We start from the raw sequence: 24,078 nt of genomic DNA, 5'->3' as shown, positions 1-24,078 counted from the left end.
CGAAAGACCAAGTAATCAGCAGCTCTTTTGGCTTTATAGAGTCATTAGAATTAAAAAAATCACCTAAAGTCATTCAACCTGAATTTCAAATGATATAATAATTTGATACAAATTTGAACAAATTTAATTTTTGGTTCAACCAATTCAAGAGACACTTTCGCCCAATGAACAGAAACCATTTTATATTCTCCAAGGAAAAATATACAAAGATAAATTTATATTTTGCGAAATTTTAATAAAAGTTTTGATGTGTTACAATAATTTTTTAATCTTTAACTTTCCATAAATGTATCAAAGGAAATTAGTTTACAGGCGTTGAATAGCAGCGCTGCACGCAAACAAAGCCCGGCGCAAAATGTTATTGGCGAAGTTCGCCTTCTCGCAACAATAATTGTTTCTCCGCCGTGAGCTACGGCCAAGCCCTTTATCCCCCGTAGAACAAAGAGCCTCACCGATTCGCCCTTAGATTGCATCTCTCTAGCTTCAGCCGCTCCACGGTCTGGTGCGGGGAACATGACCAAAGCAAATCACGACTTTTCAAAATGGTCTCGGCTTTCTACTCGCAGGCAGCGGTGTTTCATTCTAATTATCCACCTCTTTCCACCGACCACCACCATCCAACAGAGGGAAGAGTAATGCGGCTCTTAATTAAATATTACACGCCATTGTCGGTGCTAAGTTGCGCGCAAGTAATGAGTTTTCGCGCCAGCTGACACCACGTAATTAGATCGGCTGAGCTCCATTCTGCATCTTTTGTGTCTTAATGTCCAAGTTGATAAATTGGAAATTTTTATAATTCGCGACTGAAAATTTAAATTGGATATTCCATCTTCTGGGGCAATTTCATTTTTGGAAGCGCAATAAGCAAATTTAATTAAATTTGAATTAATGAGTGTGGACATTTGGGACGATGCTATCTTATTTTTTCCATAATTAATTTAAAAAAGTCAACATGAACAAAGTCAGTGTTCAATTCGTAAAAAAAATTTTAATTAATTTTATACACATATAACATTTGATTTTTATTTGTATCCTTTTATTTTCAATGTAAAATTATAAAACAAAAAAATGTTTTTCGGAGAGAACAGCCTGCATGCAACAGTCTTGTTTATGAGTTAAAGTTAATTGATTATTATCATCTAGGGAATAGGACCTTTCGAGAAGAACACCTACGCGGTAATCGCAAGCTCCCTTAGGAGAGCTAAATCCTTTAATTTGTTCTGAGTGCCCTTCCCACTCTAAATGTTTTCGTGGGGCTGTTCTTTAATAATTTATGCTTAGCATAATAAGCATTCATGGTTTCCACTACTTGAAAATCCACTTTGCAGCTTAAAAATTTTACAAGTTTAAAATAATAAAATTTTTACTCCAATTTTCAATAGATAATTTTTGTTTGTTCACATTGATAGAGGAAAAATATCATAAAATTAATTATGTTATAAACCTGATATAAACTTTCTGAATTAAAGTTAATTTCTATAAAAAAAGATCTTCCCACAAAGCTAAATTAATATTTAATATTATTTCAAATAAAATTAATTCAAACTATTCGATTTAACTGTTTTTTAAGGAATGTAATGCTTTTCAAAAAAGCAGTCTTTGTGGGGCTTGAAAAAAAGTTCTGGTAAATTTTGTGCCACATTTCACTTTTTTAAACAAACATGTTTGGAAATGGAAATGATTATTATTTATTGATGACCCAACATCAAAGGGAATAAATTAAATTTGGGAAAAGCGCTTTCCATCGTAGTGTGAATTGATGATGGCCATTAGCGATTGCTTTCATTTTTCATTCATGGCCCGCGGCTGAGGTTTACACCAAAATCAAAAGCAAATCAACTGAAAACGATTCTATTTGATGCGCACCAGTGCACACAAGACTAGTCAAATGATACATATTTGACCAGCGTAATTAGGCTTGGCCCAAAATAGAATGAAAAAGTGAACAATTACAGGGCTGCGCGAAATGAGATTTGCGTCGTTTCGTTTTACGCGTCAAGCTTGTCATGTGCCCGGACGACGAAATTTGCATCCACAGATATATGGCGCCCCATTTGAATATGATTTATACATCTGCCAGGCAGACTGTCGGAGGAAGCGCACGTGCTGGGTGCCGCTGGTCAAGTGGAGAATTGGTTTAAGGGCTGAAGTGCGAGCGAGCGGATGTGAGAGAGGGATGCAGGCACGGACGGTTCCGTTTGAATGGAAATTTGAATTACAATCCCATTCCGCATCTAAAAAAAAAAAACAATATCCAAAGTGAAATAAAGTATCGCCGTTTTTTTCCTTATAAAAAAAATTTCTTGAGAAAATAGTTTTTACAACTAACATTGTTAATGAGCCAAATTTTTAAGATTTTTTATTTGAGCCAATATCGTGGTGTTGAAATCGGTGAAGTTTTTTACCCAACGAAATACAGTTGCAGGCTGCAGTTCTTTATCACTTTTTTTTATAAAAATAAAAATAATAAAACCATTGATTCAACAAACAATTTCAAATATTTAAAAAAAAATATTTTATTTAACTTTTGACTTTTGCGGTCTACAGCGGACAAAATATATTATTAAAAAATAATTTTGAATTATAGAATTTTGTATAATTCCTCAGTTCACGTAATTGCTTTCCTTTCGTCAGGATTTTAATTTTTAATTAATTTTAGCGTAAATCCGTTGATTTATACTTTTTTTTTCGCAACATGCAATCATAAAAATTGGGAATATTAATTTTAGGATATAAACATAAAAATATTTTTATTTTTGCTGGCATTTTCGCGCTGACAAGTCGATCAAGCAAATAAAAGGAGAAAATTTAATTTATTCTGACACCCCGTAAAAGTAAGAAAACTGAGAGTTAATAAATTCTCTCTATCCCACTCTCTTTCCCTCCTCCTTTTGCTTTCACCCTTTCCAAAAGAGATTTGCGAAACGCGAACTCTCTTTCCTTTTTCCTCCGCGCGCGTTCTTTGAAAAGCCCTCATCGTTTTGGGTAAAGAGAGAAAAACACACAAAGCGTTCGCAGACGATTTTGCTCCTCGCCATCGCAACTCTCCGGAATTAATCCTTCACCGGTCGCGCAAAAAATAGAAATTCTTTGAGATTCTCGAAAACGAGCGCAGCTGTTTCTTTCCCCACAGTCCGGCCCTGACCATGCTGGTGCGAGACGAGAAAGAGCCCTTTTATAATAATCTCCATTTATATGATGTAAGCCGGGCCGAACTCGGTCTCTGCGACTGTTAAGGACTTTCCGTGTAATTGAAAAGAAGATACTCCGGAGGGTGCGCGTCGGGGGATTTGACGGTAGGCCACAATCAAAATCTGCCGCGGAATCGATTTGGCTGGGCGAGCAAGAAAAAGGTTTGCAACGCTCAAATTGGCCGCAATCACCACCACACCAATCAAGCCGAATTTTCCGTGTCCTCGAGCCATTTATATTGTTGCGAAGGTAGTGAAAGTCGCGTCTCGTCCCTGACGTGATTACTGCCGGCAATCAGCGCCGCTTTTCTGGCAAAAGCAGTTTTTTCCGTTGGTCTCTCACGACCATTTTTTGGCGCAAAATGTCAATTTTCAGAGCTTGACAATGGTCCCTGAGCGAAAAAGAAAGAGAGGCGAGAGTGGTTTAGACAAACCACTCAAGGACCATTCAATTTGCTGTATCTTTTCTTTCAAAACGTAAACTGGTATGAGTAAAAAGAAATTGAGACAATCAAATGAGATGAGTGGATAAAAAAAACAATGCATTGAATTTATCCTAAACAATTAAGGCAATGGAATCGGGCGGAGCCTTTTATATTTCAGAAGATTTAGCAAAGTCTTTGCTAATTGTTGTGGATTTTTGTCAAACAATTGAATATTTCATTCTTTTTTATTTAATGTATTTTCTTTACAATTTTGTCATATAACAGAAATAATAATTGACTCACTCCCTCATTTAGAGTTTAGTTTCAGATTGAATCAATCAATCATTGGTCACAAAAAATGAGCTCAAATGCGACGCTGCAGAAATGGCGCTGTCGTTGAGAGCAAACTTTATTTCCTTGTTGGATTAAATGTCAATATTAGTTGATTGGCTGCCGAAGAGCTCTTCATTTTCAATCAACGCTTCTTTGTGCCAAACGAAAGAAGATTCGATTTTGAACAGCAGATTCGAATGCGTTCCTTTTTTGTGCGAGCAAATTTCCTCTGCCTTTTGTGCGGATGGTAAACTCAAATATTTTGTCTTGGATATTTGTTTGTATTATCATTTTTTCCCATTCCTAGTTTCTTTTTGTTTTGACATTTGATTTGCAAGACAAATTCCAGCAGCGGGTGATCAACAACTTTCCCAGATAAGCACCCAAAGTTTTCTCTCGTGAACTTTCTGATAGAGGCAGACGCAAGCTGTGGGACTGCTGTTTTCTGAAACTTTTTATTCAATTATTAACTCTGCTAACTTTTGAAGTGGTTTGATTTTTCCTTACAGGTAAAAAACGAACCTTGTTTTATAAAATATTTTATAAAAAACGTTAAATGAATTAAAAAAAAGTTCAACATTTAATATAAGTTCAATTTTTATTAAAAATAAATAAATAAATAAATTGGATTTCAATAAAATTGCTTCTAATTTTTTTTTTTACAAACAATTAACTATATTTATCTCACGATGAGCAATGTAAAAAAATTGTTGGTGAAAAAATTTATTTATTTAAATCATTTATGATTTCAATGAAAAATAAAAAAAGTTGGAAATGTAAAAGATTTGCTAATTATTAAATATTATTTTAGTATGATGAACATCCACATTTAGGTCAACAAATTTTCCACCTCAATTTTTTACACAAATGACCAGATTTGCATTAAAGTGGTGCTTCATTGCAGCGCCTCGCCGTACTTTTTGTTTTGCGCTTACAATTAGATAGGTGAATAAACATTTGCCACCGCCACTGATTGCAAGTGCAAAAATGATATATATACATCCGACCGCAGCGGTGTCTATTGAATTTCCAATGAGGAGAGTGCGCTTCATTAAAAGCGCAGCTGATTAGTAAGCGCGCGTTTTAATGAGCGCCGCTGCAAAAAAATTAATAACGTGAAAATTTCCACTAGCTTCTGCAGCCTGGAAAAACGCTGCTAGTGAATAGAAAACCACGCTGCGAATGTTGTACTCGCTTTTTCGCTATATTGATTTATGACTCAGGAAAGAAACAGTTGTTTACGTTTAACGAAAATCCTGTTTTCAGTCAAAACAAGAAAGTTAAAAGCCCAAAAATTGTGGATGTAAAAAGGCATGACGTACAATTTCATTGGGTACAATTAATTGGAGCGTCTATAATATAAATCTGCAGTGAAAGATACACAAAATTAACTAGATCTTGAAGAATTTTTTTTTTATTGTTTTCTTGACAATCTTTTTATTCTCTGGAATTCATTAAAAAACCAATTTGATGATTTTTGTTTACAAATATATCAATTTAAATTTTATTTTATTTTTGTATTCACTTTTAAAATAAACAAGAAAATTAATAAATTATCTTCATTAAGGACACGCAAATTATACTATGTTTCTGTGAGCTCTATAAGTTCAATAAGAGGGAAAAAGATGTGGTTATGAGCTTTCAAAATTAAAGTAAAATGATTATAAAAAGTTATAATAAATTAGAATTAATAAAAAAAATGCTAAAAAAAATTAAAATAAATATGAGTGTTTTTGTTTGAAGAAATTGACTCTCGAGGTGTTGATCATGAAAGTGAAGAACTGGGGCTTTTTCCTCGTTGTAAAAATTGTTTTTATTCAAGCCATCTCGTTTTTTAATTAAAACAATTTTTTGAAATGAGGAAACAGCTCGAGTTCTTCACCAACAAAAGTATAATTGAAAATGCTGATGTTTTAGTAGATTATCAATTTAAAATTGTGTTTGTGAGCTGATTGTATTAAAAGTTAATGACAAAATAAAAATCCTGCTCAATGGTTTGTAACGAACGCCACCCTCTGGTCTGATGGTCCCGTTGTTTCCGTTTATGGCAGGCGAGAATTAATTGCACTGCGTTCATGCGCACCCAGCTCGCGAATTAACGAAGGCTTGGGGCAGATTGATTAAAACTGAGAGAGCATCCCGGCTGGTTTCCAGGTCTCTGGTCGGTGTCCCTGCCTGTCACTGACCCGCGACCAAATTAGCCGATCTATAACATCCACGCCAGCCTTTGTGCGCTGGTGAATAATTGACGAGACGAAGAGTGCTTTGTGCGTAGCGTACGGGTTGACCTTTGACCCATTGGCGCTTTTCAGCTGGGTTCCGCGTTCATTAATCATTTAAGCTGTTGGGGTTAGGAGAAGGAGCTAGTGAGCTATACACAACAATAACTAAAAGCAAATAATGACAATGTGTGCAAAAGTCTGCATGAAGAAAAAGTTATTTCAAAACTCAAGTCTTAATATAGGTGTAAAACATAATTACTGTAATTTTTTGACAGAAATAAAATTAACAAAGAATGGTTTTATAATTTTTAAATAATATGACCGTGAAAAATAGAATAATAAATAATTATCTTTTCTTAATGATATTTCATAAATTTTTTATATGAAAGTAAAATTAAAAGAAAAAAGAATGCTAAATTCTCAACAATCCATCATGAAATCTAAGGGAAAATATTATTTCGTATTTTCATTTTAAAGAGATGCAATTTTCGCATAAATAATTGAATCAAATGATATAAATATCTTCGTCAAATTAAGCGAATTTTAATGTCTGATATATAAATTATATAGTCTGCCAACTTAATGAACAAAGACAGGACATATACGCTTTGCGCCTTTATACAATATGTGAAGCGCCATGAATTTGCAAAATAAATGGGAATTAATGATCCTTTGGCACTATGAGCGAGGTGCTCACGTCGTCAGGGCTTAATTACAAGCGAAATATTAAATATCAAAATGTCAAGAGGAGTGTTGCACGCCGCGTAATTAATTATCGCTGGGCACAAAATTGTGCCGCCGAAAACGCTGCGCTCAAACGTGCGATGCTACGCGGGGGCGTTGGGAAATTGCTTTGTTGCGAAAAATGCGCGGGCCGGAGGGAAATTTAAGCGCACATTATTAACGTCTGTCGCGAAATTTCCCCCAGAGCCGTATCGAAGCTAATGTAGGCGCCGCTAGAAATTATTAAACTCTTTTTTATGAAATGATGCACAGATTTAATTTTGAAAGGGATGGTTGATTCAGTTCAATTCATTTAAGCTCCAAAATTGAAAATTAAGCAAAAGTGCTAGAAAATAATAATAATTTGGTTTAAAAAAATTCAAATTTTAAGGGTACTTTTTTAATAAGGTATTTTGAAATTTTTCAGGCATCATTGCCAAGGACATATCATAAGAAAAATAATTTAAAAAATGTTGTTGTATTAATTTTTTAAATTAATATTTCATGTGAATTCTACGGAACTCTATAATTAATAATTATACATTTTTTTTAAACGGCCCAACCAAAATTGATAAAAATATCATCAAATCAAGTTAAATGAAGGCGTTGCATTATTTTTTCAAAATGTTTACTATTTTTGAGCTATAATAAAGCAGTTTTGTTTAAAAATGAGTGGTTTTGATCAGAATTTAATTAACAACTTCATCATTTTTCTAAAGAGAATAAAATTTTCAAAAATCATAGAAGTTTTGCTTAAAACACCCTTTTATCGTATCAATCTAAATTAGACAATGATATTGCAACAAAAATTTGCATTGCTATCAGGGTAACACGTGGTGCAACTTGAAGTGACGCGGCTCATAATATTTATAGCAAACAGATAATAATTAAACGTTTCATGAACATTTTCTCCAACGCAAAATGCTGCGTAATTAAAAAGTCAGACAAAAGAATTTCATCAAAAGAGTAATAATGTTATTCAAATTAGGAATAAGTGGCATAACGCATTCCCTTAATTAAATTTTCAAATGTGCTTTATCCAACGGCGCAATTTATCAACAACAGCTGAATATTCTCACAGAGCAGAGAGGCATTTTTCTGATGCCCTAGAAATAAAACTCCGAGTTGGAAAATAAATTTCTCTTCGTGCATGTATACAAGTAAATCAATCCTGCTGTACTTGGCAAGATGAGAACATGGATAAAAATGCAAACGAGAAGGAAGGCAAGTTCATTTTTTTCCCGTGTATACTCTTGACAAGTTCTCACCTATCTCTATATTTTTCTTTTGCGCAGCGCCGACAAAGCGTGTCGAGTTTCCCTTGCCAATCTCACCCTTGCTGCTTTTTTGCCTGCGGGTCTTTTTGATAAAGTTTACTGTGATATCAAATTACTGCTCCAGAGCTTCACTTGTCCGTGGGATTTTTACAAGTCAACAAATTATTTGAAATTCACTCAAGTGTGCTAATAATGGAACCCGATGGATTCAAATTCGAGAGTTGAATTTTTCATTAATGTTGAATTAATTTAATGTATTGCACTACTTAAGAGGCAGCCTTTTTTCTTTTATATCAGATAATAAATAACATTGGCATTTAAATAATATCCCGTAAAAAGCTTCTCAAAATTGACCCCCCCCCCCCCCCGTAAAATACAATTATCGCAACCAAAACATAAAAAAAATGCACCAAGCATATTTTTAAAGTTTTTACAATTCAATAACTTTTGCCACGCACACGAGCGTGACCTTTAAGCTTTAACTTTTTAATTAAATATTATAATTATGCTAGAGTTCTAGAGTTTAATTAGAATTCAGCCGTTTAGATATTTGTTGAACAACTGCCATAAAAACAAAGTTACATTCCCATTACGTTTAGTTATGTTGAAGTGAAATTTGGAGTAAAAATATCATTATTCATTGACTCTTTTTGAGGGCACAGACAATTAATTCATGCTCTACTAACGCAGCAACTTATACTTGTTATCAAAACTTATATTTATTATTTAAAATTAGACCCTAAATTAAATTTAAAAAAATTATGGAAATAATAATACAATTTTTTTTAATTAGTAAATATATTCAAACTTATCTTTAATCCTGCTTCAGTCCATGTATTAAATATAAAAATAATTATTAATATTTAATATATCGTCAAAAAAGGTAGTTTGCCATGACAAAATAAAAACTAATGACATTTTTTAGTGTGCTGAACTTTTTTTTTCAAATATAATTAAATCTGGTGGTCTAATATCAGATTTAAACATATATAAACCCAGTGAAAAGTGAAAGTAATGTTATGTCTGTGCGGCAAAAACAAGCGGTGTTGTAATTTTTTGTTTTTATGTTCATGTTGGATGTTTTCGGAAAGGTCAAAAGTTCGTACAGCTTTGATGCTTCCTTTGTTTGCGGCAACCGCATCGTTCGCTCGATTTACATGGTCTCCAAGCGGATGCATATTGCGAAATGTTTGCCCTCTTGATGGGTGTCTACTGTTTGATCAGGTTACGTCTCGTAATTGGCTAAATTCCTTTTTTGACGCGCGAGATATTTTTTGACGGTGCAGTTTCGAATTTCAGTCGGCGAGTCCAAATCAATTTATAAACCACAAGACGTGTTTTAAGAGGGTTAACAGTTCTTTTTCAATGAATGCCTTTTAGACCTTCGTAAAATCATAAGTAAAGTTTTCGTCTTTCGTAGATATTACTATACTCAGGACCACAATGTGCACTACTGGCAAAAAAAAATAATGAATTGTGATAATAGAATCCTGAAACAAAATGCATGTTGCCGGGAATATTTTAACAATTTAAAGAAGGATAAGTGCTTTAAAATTTCACACTTTTCAGGGGTTAATAACAATTTTCATATCTGGAATTTAAATTCATTAAGGTTTATGCAAATCAAATTCTCCAGTTAAGCTCCAATCAGAGTTCATTAGCTTTGTTTTTTTTTTCACATGGCTGGTTTTAACCAGTTTTTTTCCGGGGCATTAATTTACTACTAAGAACAATAGGAAAGTTGTTCTGATCTTTTGTTCAGCTGGTGCACCAAAGTCTTTAAAATAATTGACTTTTTGCCAATATATTTGAAAATTAGCTTTACTGGTTTATTAAAATGCAATCTTTGATGGTAAAGAGGAAATTTATCAATTAAAAAAACCTTTCTAACAAACAACTACTTTCTTTTCAAATAGATCGCTTGATGTGAAAATTTGGACGAACAAAAATAATAAAGAAAAGCTGATCAAAAAAAGAGCGGAATTTTACTGAAAAAGCTTTACTATAATAAGAAAGTTCAGGATTAATTGAAGGTGGTAAAATTAAAAATTGAACGATTTATAACCCTAACGTGGAGGAAAACCCAGTCACTGCCTTTATAAACTATTATTAATTTTCCAGCCTCTTGCTCACCAATCAGAAGAATGCTTTTTAGAGATTGATTTTTTCTCTCCATTTCTGTGCGGCCGCAAGTCCTACAACGAAAATTATTTGGAGATGGGAGAAGCTGCCGCGCACAATATAATGGAAAAATATAACGAAAATGGGTTTCGAGATTGCGCCACGGTGCAGGAAAATATTACTGAAGCGCTCTTTTCGGCTTACAGTTGGAATAAAAAATGTACTCGTATAAAAAGTAGTGTTTTTTGTTATCGGAAAGGCTTGGTTATTCGCGTACGAAATCGGTGGCTTTGTGCCTGCACCGGAAAAATTTCCACATGCAAGGTTTAATTAAAAAGAAATTCATATAGAACATTTTTATTCTCTGGCCCGTCATTGAAAAAGCGGTGGAGAGCCCTCTGTGCGCGATAAAATGAGCTGCCGCGCGGAGAGAGGCAGCGAAAAAAAAATAAATCCGGTCACCGGAATAAAAAGAGCCAAAATCCATCTGCGCGACCTTCCCCAGTTATCGGGCAGAGAGAGACGAATTCAAATGAAACGAGCCGCATTTAAATATCGGCTCGACGAAATAAAAATGCGCTCTTTCTTTCCGTGCGAAAAGGCAAATAATCCGACGGCGCCTCGTTATTGATTTTGGCGGGACAAAACGTGTGCAATTCCATCACATGTTGCGTTGCCAATAATGGGTACTGTGTTTTGCTTGCACACTTCCTGTTCAGCAAACTAGCTTCTCTTTTCAGGTGGAACGATCTACAAACTCGTGTCGCTTTCATGTCCGTTACGGGGACAAACTTTCGAGAATTTTTTACTGCAACCCAAGACAGGTGTTTCGTTGGCCTGTCTTTAGCTTTCGTTCCTATTGTGATGCAAATTGTTCTTGAAGAATCTATTAATAATGGGAATAATATAAAATTCTTCAAATTTTTCTGCCTGAAATTAAAATAGATCAAAGTAGATCATGCAAATTCGTCAATTTCCATTAATTATAAGGACTGATCGACTCTTCCGTATAAAATTTACACCAGATAAAGTCAAGAGAAAATAGTCATAGAAGTTTCCAGATTTTTTACCGACCGGCCGGCCAAAGGGGTTTATCATTCGGCCCAGACTTTCCTCCTCTTTCAAAGTTATTTCAATTTCAACCTCCACAAACTTTTATGTATATTTCCAGAAAGCTATAGAACATAAAATTCATCTGACTGTACTGAAGTCACAGTAGCCGAGGTGAATAATAAATTAAATTTAACACACTATTTCAATTAATTAAAAATTAGAACAATATCCAACTCTGCCTTGCTTCTTTTGAGAAATAATTTTACCTGGTTTATACAAAATATTAAGATCCATAGTCAGTCCACGGAAAGTCTCTTTTGAAAACAATATAATATAAAGCATGAATCTCATGAATGTGCATAAAAAGAATTAGACTATTAGAAGAAACATGTTTGTTTTCTCCTTTCCACTCTCTGATCTCATTTATGTACCTAATTGGTTGAATAAACAAAACTAATAAAAGTTTTTACCATGCAGGTCGTAGAATGAGAACAGATGAAATATTAATTAGCAAGATACTGGCACCACTATCATGACCGCACACACAAAAAGCATGCTCCTTTAAGAACCAGCGATTTTCTGTACTATAAATTGGATAATTTCATGTTTTTAATTTTGGAGCAATTATAAACAAAGAGGCTCACTCATGCGGGGAATGAGATATTTTTTATCTCAGAAGTTTTAGCAAAATAAATTGCTGGTTGTGGAGCCGTTGTTCCCAACAATTCAATGTTTCCGTTCCCACAAATTTTTTATTTTTCATTTACAATAATTATGTTATTTTATAAAAATAGAAAATATTAAAATAAGCAACAACAATGATGATACAATTTATTTGCAGTGCACTTTTCCATAAATTTAGACTTGAAATAAAGTGAGACTCATGAAACTCAAAATTATATAATTTTACTAATTTTCATTTTTGCTTATTTTGACAAGGACAATTCCAATGTTTTTTTTTTTTTATTTAATACCATTCATTATTGTGTACTCAGCAATTTCCAAGCAATTATTATTTGGTTGTGTCGAATTAATTTGAGAAGTTAATTTTTAGTTGTACAATTTTTAGTTTTAAAATGCTAGCCAGTAAATGAAAAACAATTTCTAACACTCAATAATTATGAAATTATGAAATATTCTATAAGTTTCAGTGTTTTTAGATTTGTAAAAATTTTATTCAACTTTAGGCTCTATTGAATTATATTTGGAAGTTAAAAATTTTATCAAAAAAGGAATTAATATTATTATGATTGAACTTTGTGGAACTTTGACCTTATTATCTGCGCAGAGAAACAAAAAGTGTGGCAACAAAAGGAAACCGAATTCTCCATGGCGGGCTATTGTGCAAAATTTGGATCAAGTTTCTCGCTCTGTAAACAATTATTTTCATTGAGTTATTATGGAGTACATCTTTATTTTCAAACCCTAATTTGGATAAGCTCATTTAATGATATGTGACCAAAATAGCAACAAAAAAAAAATATCTTGGTTATCTTTACAAAATTTTCATGACTCAAGAAAAATTGCGCTTTTTTATAACCCCATTTTTCTTAATATTCCCGATGAAATAAATGGCGCCACGGCCGCCACGTAGATTTATCATTATTTTAAAACCATTTTTTTCTTCCAAAAGTCCCTCATTACATTGATACAAAAACCAGATGGCATAAACAAGAAATTAAAGAGTATAAAAATGAGAAAAAAGGTAAAAAAAGCCTTCATAAGGTTAATATGTTTCTAGATGCTCATTATTTTATACACAGATTTAAAATACGCCCCCTTGACAGTGTAGTTCCACCCTGAGATAGCATAATTAATTCAAGAGTTGGAATCGGTAATCGGATTTACGGCATTCAAACGGAGGAAAAAAAATTGAAGCTGTGCAAAAAGCACACCATGCGCTTACCTCGAACAGGTTGCCGGAAGAACGTGGATGAGCGAGCAGCTGCGAGCGGAGACTGACTGGGTTGTGCTGCTTGCAACGAGAGTTGCGGGCCCGCCAGGCGCCGAGGGTGCAACCGGCCAACCCACTCTCCAAAGCCGCACCGCGCTAACCAACCCTCTCGTCACTCCCGCGCAGCATTTTCACTGCATAGAATATCGAGACTTCGAGAGCAAGCGAGCGAAGACAAGCAGGATCCACTCTCACAATCCCGGAGCTCCTCCTTGCAGAAATATACAATAAAAATATATAACACTCTTCGGCTCTTCTTCCTCCTTCCTCTGCCTTGGACCTTGAACTATGCAATTATTTTTACACGCGCGCGACAGAAAAAAAACTGTCAAGGAGTCATGAGCGTGATTATATTGAAATTTTTCTCCCCAGGAGCGCGCCAAGAGCAAAGAATACAATACATACTTTTGATACTTTTATTATTCTTAGATATTCATGCAACTTTGTTTTATTCCTTTTATTCTATCAATATCCTTCTCCAATTTTACCACTCAAATGAGACATGAAATATGTATGGAAAAGCGTGAATAATTTTATTTTCTAGCTATATATAGGGTTTACTTTTGTCCTTACACAGTGTTAGATTAAAATTATTGTATTTTTTTAGTTACAAAAAATCACCAAAAAAATGTAAAATCTCTTGTAATATTTGGTATCTACATTATAAGTTATTTTATGCATATGAATTTTTTTTTAACATCGGTGTTATTTATATGTAAAAACACATTAAATTTTTATCTTGCAAAACAGAGTCAAGAAGTATTTTTCGATCGCAGCTTCAAAAGTATTTTTTATGCCAGTGTAAAATTAAAACTGGATTCAGTGTTTCAATTTATATTATTGATATATTATATCTTTTCATTATTTTCAGCTGCTGCGCACACACATTGCTAAAATATCTCCTAAAGAAATTTCAGTTTTTTTGGGAATAAAATTTTGCATACGCAGCTAGTACTGTGCATTTAAAATGCAACCTCATTGTACAAATGACGGCATTTTATTTCTTGGACCAGAATTTTTTATTCATGATTCAATTTTTAGTACAGCCCAAACAATTATTGATGATAGTCTGCAAACTTAAAAAGGGTCAATTTGCAATCTAAAATTCTGATTCATAGTCCAAATAATCTAGATGGAAATAAAATAGACAAGAAAAATCTTTTGCGCAAAGAAATTAATTTTACTGATTCTCACCAATATCCTCTATCGACACAATTTAAAACAAAGGCATAAGACATGGCATAATACACACTGATATGTACAAGCAAAATTATCTTCCATAATTATCAATTAAAATTATACTTATTTTTTGTGCAGGACATGCACATTTTGCAAGAAAGGATTTCCTAATTCCTTATTAAGAGTTATCGAAAGTTTGAAATTTCAAACGCTGAGCAATAAGCAAGAGATCACAATAATTCCAAAGCAGAATATTTGAGATTCGACCTGAATACAAACGGTTTTGGAATTCGAAAGCTACTGCGTTATCATTTATCTTAAAATCCAGTAGTGTAAAAATCATTTTCAACATGAAAATGAGTATTGTTTTTAACTCTTCACTTAATAATTATACGATTTTGATACATAGTTACATTGCTCTACATTATTTGGTTTTTACATAAATTTCATCTCATTACATGGTTTCCTCTTAGATAAAAACTAATTAGCAATTAAAAAAAAGCCCTAAACACATCAAAATGATGCCAAACTTTTTATCACAAAATTAAAAAAAAAACATGATGTTTTTCACAGAGCCCTCTGACGAGATAGAATATCAGATTTTGGCGAAAAACCAAAATCAGTCTTGGTCCATTTAATTTTCTTCTTTCACTAGCTGAATACGACTCACCTAAATAAAAGAAAATCCAATTTTATTCATGAAAACAATACAAATCAAATCCTCACCTTGTGTACCAATGAAACGCCGTAATAAGTGGAAGCTTCCTGAACATAGAAATCGTACTGTTTGCCGAGAGGAGCAAAAAAGTCCAACATCCCTCTTTGGTCAATTTGGATTAGTGGATGGGCGCACAAGTATTTGTCCTAGAAAAATTATATATAATGAGTCAATGGCAGCAAAAATTAGGGAAAATGATTAAATTTCACCTGAACAAAACGCATCAAAGGCATAAAAATCTTCTGGGAAGCAAAAAAGAGGGACAAGTAGTTTCGGTGCACAAATTTGGTTGTCACAGCATAAGAGTCTTCAGGAAGCACGGTGAAGTTGAACCCAAGCTCTTTTAATTTGCAGTACTTTCTTTCACAGACCTTGTTTGATCCTTCACTGATCACAAAACCAATCGCATAGGAGGCAAATTTATTCTTCAACTGAAAATAAATAAGAATTCATATTATTATTTAATTAATAGAAAGTAAAATATATTTCTCATACATGCGTTTATGTATTCTAAAATATAAATTACATGTACTGATATTTAAATTATTATATATTGGTAAAATATTTATGTATACTTTTATTTCTTCAGGAGGTAGCTCTGGGTACATGGCATACACAGGGCTGTTGTACAGAATGGTTATTCTGGGGAGTGACGGATACAAAAGTCGCCACTCGTCCATAGCCTTGGCTGCCTCTCTGTAGCCGCCAAAGTCGAACAGGTAGGCAATGGTCATCATAGGCCTCAGACTGTAGTCTGTCTTGACCTTGACTCTGTGGCACATACCGCTGTAGAGCAGGAAGATGATGAAGGCGAACACAAAGCCGGCACACAAAGCCACTGCCGGCGAAACCTCTGTCAAAAAGTTGATTTTCTCTTCTCGAATTGGCAGTATTTTAAGATTTTCGAAGAAATTGACGACATAATTTGCTGCTTTACTGTTCAAAATAAATTTTTGCAGAATATCCATTATTGCTTCACATCACTTCATAATTCATGTAAAATTAAAATAATTATGTGTTCATGTTATTTTTCAATATTCGAGTTTCTACTGATTTGTTTATATGTCCAACCACTGTTGCCAACATGACAAAATAGCTAGAAAAAATTAAATAACAACATTTTTTTAAACGTTTCAGTCTTTAGAATTATATTTTTTCTCAATAAAATGAATAAAATCATTTAATTTCATGAGATTTATTGATTTTATTATTCTCTACTAAACAAAATAGCTTAAATTTTAATAAGTATATTTTTTATAAGTTTCCCTCCTTGCAAATTCACATGTGTTCAATTTGTTGTTGACAACAAAATTTTTTCTTCATAAAATAATATTTTTCATATCATTTTATCATAGCTTGGTTTTTAAGATCATTTTCATAATTTATTCATCAATTTTGCTCCAGAAGTTAAGGAGATACAGAGCTTGGCGCAGACTTTAATAATGTAAAATTATGTGAGGTGCAGTTAATTTAATTTTTTACAAAAACGGAAACATCATTCGCTGTTAGGTTTACCTCACATTAAATTTATTAGGCAAAAAAACCATTTAATTAATTTAATTAATTTTGTAAGCATTAAAACACAATTCTCTTTTCTAAATATCTGGAAGTGGGCGCGGTTTGAGTCGAACTTGAGCGGTAGTGTAGATGAGGGCAACATTTTGTACTTAAGTTTCCCCCACCAAAAAGACTGAGTCTAAGTCCCAAGTCCGCCTGGTATAGAGCAGGCATTGGAGTGACTGATGTAAAACTTAAACATTTGGATTTTTTATTCATTCATGTGGATTTTAAGACTAAAAATTTCTACTTTTACCCTCTAACACCATGGAAGGTGAAGAACTATTAATGCAAGATTCTCATCTGTTCTTCTATCTTGATCCCGGCGCTTTATCAGGAGAGGACTGGCCGATTCCAGGAAACACGACGGGTTAGTTTGATGAATGATTTAAATTCTGTATAAATTTCAAATTTTTACAGGCTTCATATAAATATTAAAAATGAACATTTTTATTTTTACTACACTTTGCAGAACTCAAGTTTCCTAACGACAAATGTGAATTTTCCGATAACGAGGATGAATTTGTTGATGTCGAAGGAGATTTTGCTGATGTTGTCAGTCCTACGATTTCAAATTCTACTCCTGTCAACAATATTCAGGAGTCTCATTTACGGTTTAAATATTCCACTCCTAAATATTCTGGGTATTAATTCAGCCTTTTTACAGAATTCCGTCAAGCGTTAAGTTGCTCGAATCCAATCCGCATACCACAAGTAGCAAAAACGGCTCCACGGTGTTTTATTGTGTTAAATGTCAAAAATCTTTTGACACAATGGAAGAGTGTCAAAGTCACATGTTTATGGTAAAATTGAGATTATTTGTGAAATAATTCAATTTAATATATATATTTAAGCTTCACGACTGGGCGTTCTTGAGAAATAGGGGAACCTGCAGGACCTTTCCAAGTCAGGTCAAGCACTTGAAAATATCCATGGAGCTTGGACTGAAGAAAAGATCTTTGGCTTTAAATAAAGTGGCAAAGCCCATAGTTAACCTACCGAAAAAACCCGAGGACTCAATTTGTGATGCAAAACATAAACCAAATTTTAGGTTTGTGAATCGATTTTATAATTCTCGACAAATTAAAATTTTGTCTAGTTGTCAGATGTGTACACTGAACTTTAAGCAGTCTGAACAAATGGATTTGCACATGCAGTGCCACTCTGGTCGTAAACAAGGTTTTCTCTGCCCCGAGTGCAATAAGTATTTTAGTAACTGGGTCCAGTGCTCCTCGCATTTATGGGCAGAGCATAAAGTGAGATCTTTTTGTTTAAATTTCATGTTAAAAATGTAAATGGACATTTTAGATCGACACTGGATTGTTTTCTTGTGATATTTGCAACATGAAGTTTCCTCAGAGGCCTTTGTTAATCAACCACATGCGATCGCATGTCAGTCACAAGAAGTTTGCCTGTGATGTCTGTAACAAAAAGTTCCACCAGCATTTCCAACTTAAAGTTCACAAGTAATCTTTCAATGTAATTATTAATTATAATACAATGGCTTTTTTATGTTAGACAAACTCACTTGCCTATCGCTGAAAGATGGACAAGTAGGACGTGTCAATTATGCAAAAGGGTTTACTCGGATTTTAGGAGCTTAAAAAAACATAAACGAGAAGTGCATGGCACTGGTGTCCAGTTATTGTGCACAATTTGTGGTTTCAGCACTACAGGCCCAAGTATGCAGCATAATTTTTAATATGGTGCAGTTTTAAAAAGCCTAATGATTTTTTAGATGCACTGCGGAATCATCAGAGATCTCATTCAAGTGAAAAGCGCTATCATTGCGACCAGTGCGATTTCAAAACAGCCTACCAGGAATCTTTGCGGAGACACAAAATGCTTCATTCCGAGGTCAGAAAATACCACTGTCCTTTCTGCGAAAGCACTTTCATCCAGTCAACAGGATTTAAGTCCCATATTTTACTGAAGCACCCAGGTAACTTAATAAATAATATTTTGTTGTACAAAGATTGAATTATTTAATAATTTCTCTCCGCAGGCAAAACCGGAGTTGTTTTTAATTGCAGCAAATGCTCTTTTACAACTGTCAATCCTGAAACTTTAGAAATCCATTCAAATGTCCACAAAAATGGTATTTCAAGTTTTCCTTGTGTTGTACATTAAATACATTTGTTTGTTTTGTTTTTCAGAAATTTTGGAAGCAAACAAATTGGCTAATGATCAAGACACCACTCTGGAGGCTCAGATTGCTTCTGATTTTGCTGACATCAACTTTGACTGTCTCATTCCATTGTCCGAGCAGGAGGATGTTCCGTTTCTACAGAGATCCAAGAATGAAAGCAGTACCGGAAACTTCTGCTGCGATGAAATATTAATTAGCAATCCTAACTCGCGCCCACCATCTCCTTCGATTTTGGAGGAATTACCAGCAGAGCTTGTCGAGGCGTATCAAAATTCATTATAGAAGGTGAAGGTTATTAAAATTATTATATTATGAAAAATGATTCCATCACAGTAATAAGCTTTCATTAACCAGAAAAATGACAATTATTAGTTATAAAGCCGTTTTTCTATATTGGAAAATTTCTTTTTTAATTTTTTTATTTTGTTGTTGAAAATAATTATATTCAGCATAATGCCATAAAATTTTAAGAAGTTCAATTTAACGTCATGCGCCATGCACCATTTATTCACCGATAACATTATTTTTGCCTCTTTTTTTCAACTTTTTTCATTCATTAAATGGAAATCAATGGGGGCAATCTGCCATCTGGTGGGGAAGGCTCGGAGGCTGCAGGAGCCTGGCGAGTGGCGCGGGTTGCCTACACCGGTAGCGCTGGAAGGGCGCGTGCGCCACCGAGCGGCCATTTTTAAAGTTCCGCGAACCCTTTCCATTGTGTGATGTCACTAGTAGTATTTTGCAGCGGTTGAACAATTATATTCGCCAATCGATAGAGAAAACGTTGGCCAGCCGGATTATTGTTTTCGTCGGGCAGCGGGCGGCGGATTTTTGTTGCGAGAAATAATTCGGCCGCCGACGCTTGAAAGGAATGCAGCCGGACGTCGCGTAGACGCGCGGCCCCCGCGAACGCCTCCGTCTGACGAAGAAGCAGAAGAAGTGAGTTGAGTGGGTCGTCGTTTTGGGTGCTTGAACTGCTGCTCGCGAGCCCTTTATTTGCTCAGCGGCTCCTGTTTGTTTGGCGTATCGCACTCGACGACGATAAAAAAGCGTCGAGTGCAGCCCGGGACGCGCTTTCTGTATTTTCTTTTGTCCCGGCATTGTCGAAAGTTCACGGCTCTTGATCTTTGGCTCGATGGTGCGCTTTGTTTTGGACACGCAAAATCTTCTCAATCACACTGTCGCCCACGTAAAACGGAAATATTAATTTGGGTAAAAAGATAAATAATACTTTTTTACTCCATATCAATTTAAAAAAAGTACATTATTGTTTTAGGAGGTTCTACGGAATTAAAAGAATGAAAAATATTATTTTATCATAAAGAATATAACTTTTTTATTAATTACATATATATAATTTCTCGCTGCTGAATTAACTTTTTTCACTAATATGTAATTAAAAAATTAATAACAATGGAAAAAATTTAATTCAAAATATAAATGTTTTGTATTAAAAAATTCACAATCATTGACTGAAACTGTAACGAAAAATCTCGCCCTTCTCCGTTATTTGACGTCTTGTAAAGTCTTTTGCAGAAATGAGAAATCTGCAACTTAATCCCTCATTCACCTCTTTTCTTTTCAACCGAGCTATTATTCTCAGCATCTCCCCGTCTCCAATTGCGCGGCTTTATTTTTGCACAGGACAATCGTTGCAATTATAAGTACCGCCGCGAGGGGAGCATCGTTTTATTTTTACACAAAAGTGATATCACCCCGAGCGCTCTCTGTTTCTGGTCACTCGGACGAGCGAATAATTTCTTCATAACGGCACGGGCTCCTCAAGCAGTACCAGATGCTTCTCGTTTTCTTAAGTGCTAATTAAGAAAGGAGTTCACATATTTGACCCACAGCTTGTTGTTTTGAACAAGAGCTTCCTTTGTTGATTTTTATTTTGTTTTTTGTGAATCAAAACTTATTAAAAAAAATTCAAATTTTCAGGCGGACAAAATGAGCAGCTACGGCAGGTCGGGCCTGTTGGAGACGTTTGTGCGCAACCAGTGGTACCGAGTGTTTGTCTCTCTAGAGGAGGACCACCTTAGCATCAGCTTGGACGAGACCTGCGAGAATGGTAACCTGAACGGCGGTCTGGACAATGGTGTGCTCGAAGGCTATTCGGACGTGCCAGAGTCGATAGCAAACCAGAAGCGCATTGTTTGTGTCGTCAAGTCGGACAACAATGGCCTCGGCATCTCCATCAAGGGTGGCCGCGAGAACAAAATGCCCATCCTCATTTCCAAGATCTTCAAGGGCATGGCGGCTGACCTGACTGAGCAGCTCTACGTCGGCGATGCCATTCTGTCAGTAAACGGGGAGGATCTGCGAGAGGCCACGCACGACGAGGCCGTCAAGGCCCTTAAAAGAGCCGGCAAGGTCGTTGAACTTGAAGGTAAATTATTTTGCCCTGATTAGAGATTTTTAATTAATTCTATAGTAATTTTAATTTTGGCAAATTTTTAATGGATGCGCCTGAAAAATCATTAGATTTTTGGAGAATATATTTTGAGATGTATTTTGACAAAATCAAATATTTTTCTTTTGTAGCTCTCCAAAAGTAAACCATCTTTTAATGCATTTGTTGAATTGAGACTCGGCTTTTACTTGATGAGTTGTTTTAGGCTTGATTGTGGTTTTCTGCTGGTGTTCAGTAAAAATAAATCGATATCACTCTCTGTATGTTTTGGCTGTAGTTATTCACGTAATTTAGTTTATTACAAACACTGAGCGACTGACTGAGTTTTAAATTTAAAAAAGCTTGTTTGAAAAATAATGTAACAGCAATTCAAAATTTTTTGCCTTTAAATTTAATGGAAATTTACTTGCACAAAAGAACTAGAACAGTTCTGTCAAAATTAAATAACAACACAGGTTAAGTTACAATTCAACAAACATGAATTAATGGCACCCCAATTTCAACTTCTTACAAAATCTTGTAATAATTTGCATTTTTCTTCTTCTTATTTTGTTTTCAATAAATCTGCATGACCTGCATGTTGTGTGTGCCAACCCCATTCCTGCTGTTCGTGTATCGGCGTGAACCAACCCCCGTCAAAAAATCAACCCATCTTCTTGTGTGACGACTTCTGCTGCTGCCCTCCAACTGACAGTTGTGCCGTCCTTCTATGTTACAGTGAAATATTTAAGAGAAGTGACGCCTTATTTTAGAAAAGCCTCCATAATTAGTGAAGTAGGCTGGGAGCTGCAGAAGGCGTTTCTCTCGCAACGGCCGCCAAGTCCGAGACAGAGCGCGCCCAGGGCTGACACGCGCTACATCCCCCTGCAACTGTGCTACCTTACCAGAAACTTCAGACACCAAGACCCTGGTAATAAAAATCAAATCCAAATTTAATTTTTGCACAGATAATGTTTTAGTTTTCCATTTTCAAATTTGGTTTTAATTTGTTTTATAAATTTTCTTCTTGTACAGAAAACCGCTCGTTTGAACTGCACTCCCCTGATGGTATCCATAACTGTGTTCTTCGCGCGCCCGACCCTTCTGAAGCAGCCGCCTGGTTCAATACCCTTCACTCGGCACTTTCTACTCTTACGGCTATGGCTATGAACCAAGCCAACCAAGTCATTGCCCCGCTCAGAATTAGTGATCCTGCCCTTCCTGGTGAACTTCAGCAAATTGGATGGCTGGCCAGAAAGAGCGAGGTAAAGAACCACAAGAACTAAATATTTGAATTAAAATTGGGTAAAAATCCAAGCCTTTCAAATTTACGATCATTTCGTCACATCTTTTTTTTTCTTTCTTGAATCGCATAACTTAATCTGTTTTATTTTTGTTAATTAGTTCCTAATTGACACTTTTCAAAAACAGCAACACAATGAAGACACAGGAGAGCGGTGGCAGTCTGTGTTCGCAGCTGTCACCGATTCGCAACTCAGGCTTTACGGCGCTGCGCCTTGGAGCATGGAATCATGGGCCACGCCTTTTGATTGTTGTTCTTTGTTGGCAACCAGGTATTCTAATTGTGTTTTATTCTATTATATTTTTTAATTACCTTTTTTCTTAGATTGGTTGGATCGCAAAGCAGAAGAGGCAGCTCTGTCCTGCCAATGTCTGCTGAGCTCATTACGTTCAGCATTAGATGCGGAACTTCAGAGGGGATCATCTCACATTACCTGAGGACAGAAACACATAGAGATCTGGCAAATTGGGCAAGGGCCCTGGTTCAGGGCGCTCATGACGCCGTTCAGAAGCAAAAAGAAACTGTTTTCCGTATGTTTAAATATTTTTGTTACACAAAAGTTGAAAACAAATCTTTTCTTATATCTTTCCCTACAGCTTGTGTTTGGCAAGGCCAGCCGTGTCAATTATTACTTCACTACGAAGCTGGCTTTACGCTTCTGGATGCCTCTGACCCACCCCAGCAAATTTGGTCGTACCCTTTTGAAAGACTACGTTCGTCGTCTGATGACGGAACAAGATTATTGTGGCTTGATTTTGGTGCTGAGGACGAGCAGGTATTTGCTTTGCTTTCCTTTAATTCTCTTTCACTCATTTGCTCATGCCAAACAGGAATTGGATATGGAGAGTTGCCCAAAACCTCTGGTCTTCAAACTTCACAACTTCTTGTCAGCCAAGATACACCGTCTTGGGCTTTATGCGTAATGGATAAATCAAATTGAATTATTTATAAGAGACTAATAATTTAAAGAGGCAAAACTTTATACTGTTACATCATGAATTTCAAGATTTTAATACTTATGTACATAAATAATACAAGTATGAAGTTGTATATTAATTTGTTATTATACAATCGAGTCATTTTTATCTGGTAAAGCATTATATTTGATTGAGGTTTTTGTTAATACCTGTAGTGCCCAAGAGTTATTTATTTCAACTGATGCTTATGAGTTATAAAACTCCTTATCTCTTGTAACCAGCTTTTTAACCTAATGTCTGAATCTCTTTAGTACTGTTAGTGCTTCCTTGTGTGAGAACACGTTTGAATCACTTGTTTGGTATTAAAGGAAAACGCAAGCATTTTAACAGAAAAAGTAGCACCAATTTTTATGTGTCGGAAAAGTTGAAATCTCTTAGAACTTTATCAACATATTGTATGGTAGATATTAAAGTACATACAGTATACTGTCAATATGCTGTGAGAGCACAAAAGTTGAAAAGTAATAACTAACTTCTTTTCTGAATGGTTCTTATTTTAATCTGAGG

The 24,078-nt window shown here is 35.0% G+C and overlaps 3 protein-coding genes across 13 annotated transcripts in view; 1 reads left to right on the top strand and 2 right to left on the bottom strand.

Moving 5' to 3' along the window:
* LOC132205895 (uncharacterized) overlaps positions 1-13,288 on the bottom strand; it is a 61,697-nt gene extending 48,409 nt beyond the window's left edge. Inside the window, exon 1 of the mRNA XM_059635261.1 lies at positions 13,252-13,288. The gene's annotated coding sequence lies outside the window, so the exon portion shown is untranslated. The remainder of the gene's footprint in view (positions 1-13,251) is intronic.
* A 693-nt stretch (positions 13,289-13,981) lies between these two features.
* On the bottom strand, positions 13,982-16,259 carry LOC132192465 (testis-expressed protein 264-like). The gene is made up of 4 exons (XM_059612441.1): positions 15,772-16,259; positions 15,406-15,627; positions 15,205-15,342; positions 13,982-15,148 (listed from the first exon to the last, which is right to left on the bottom strand). The coding sequence occupies exons 1-4, from the start codon at positions 16,162-16,164 to the stop codon at positions 15,113-15,115; spliced, it is 789 nt and encodes a 262-aa protein (XP_059468424.1). The 5' UTR covers positions 16,165-16,259; the 3' UTR covers positions 13,982-15,112.
* Positions 16,260-16,483: 224 nt separating this feature from the next.
* Positions 16,484-24,048, top strand: LOC132192566 (beta-1-syntrophin-like). 11 transcript variants are annotated; one of them, XM_059612577.1, is made up of 12 exons: positions 16,484-16,640; positions 17,028-17,123; positions 17,226-17,367; positions 17,421-17,556; positions 17,608-17,804; positions 17,853-18,009; positions 18,062-18,219; positions 18,272-18,435; positions 18,492-18,695; positions 18,759-18,851; positions 18,910-19,187; positions 20,841-20,981. In XM_059612577.1, the coding sequence occupies exons 2-11, from the start codon at positions 17,042-17,044 to the stop codon at positions 19,182-19,184; spliced, it is 1,608 nt and encodes a 535-aa protein (XP_059468560.1). In that variant the 5' UTR covers positions 16,484-16,640; positions 17,028-17,041; the 3' UTR covers positions 19,185-19,187; positions 20,841-20,981. The 11 variants fall into 11 exon arrangements, with proteins under 11 accessions (XP_059468560.1, XP_059468559.1, XP_059468558.1 ...); XM_059612576.1 differs by having other exon boundaries at positions 16,484-16,655; XM_059612575.1 differs by lacking the exon at positions 16,484-16,640 and having other exon boundaries at positions 16,662-17,123.
* Positions 24,049-24,078: the final 30 nt, after the last annotated feature.

This window comes from Neocloeon triangulifer, unplaced genomic scaffold (genome assembly GCF_031216515.1).
Source record: "Neocloeon triangulifer isolate White Clay Creek 2 clone unplaced genomic scaffold, ASM3121651v1 ptg000003l, whole genome shotgun sequence".
NCBI lineage: Eukaryota > Metazoa > Arthropoda > Insecta > Ephemeroptera > Baetidae > Neocloeon > Neocloeon triangulifer.
The sequence above is the reverse complement of the archived record's forward strand: the minus strand, read 5'-3'. Positions and strand labels throughout refer to the sequence as shown.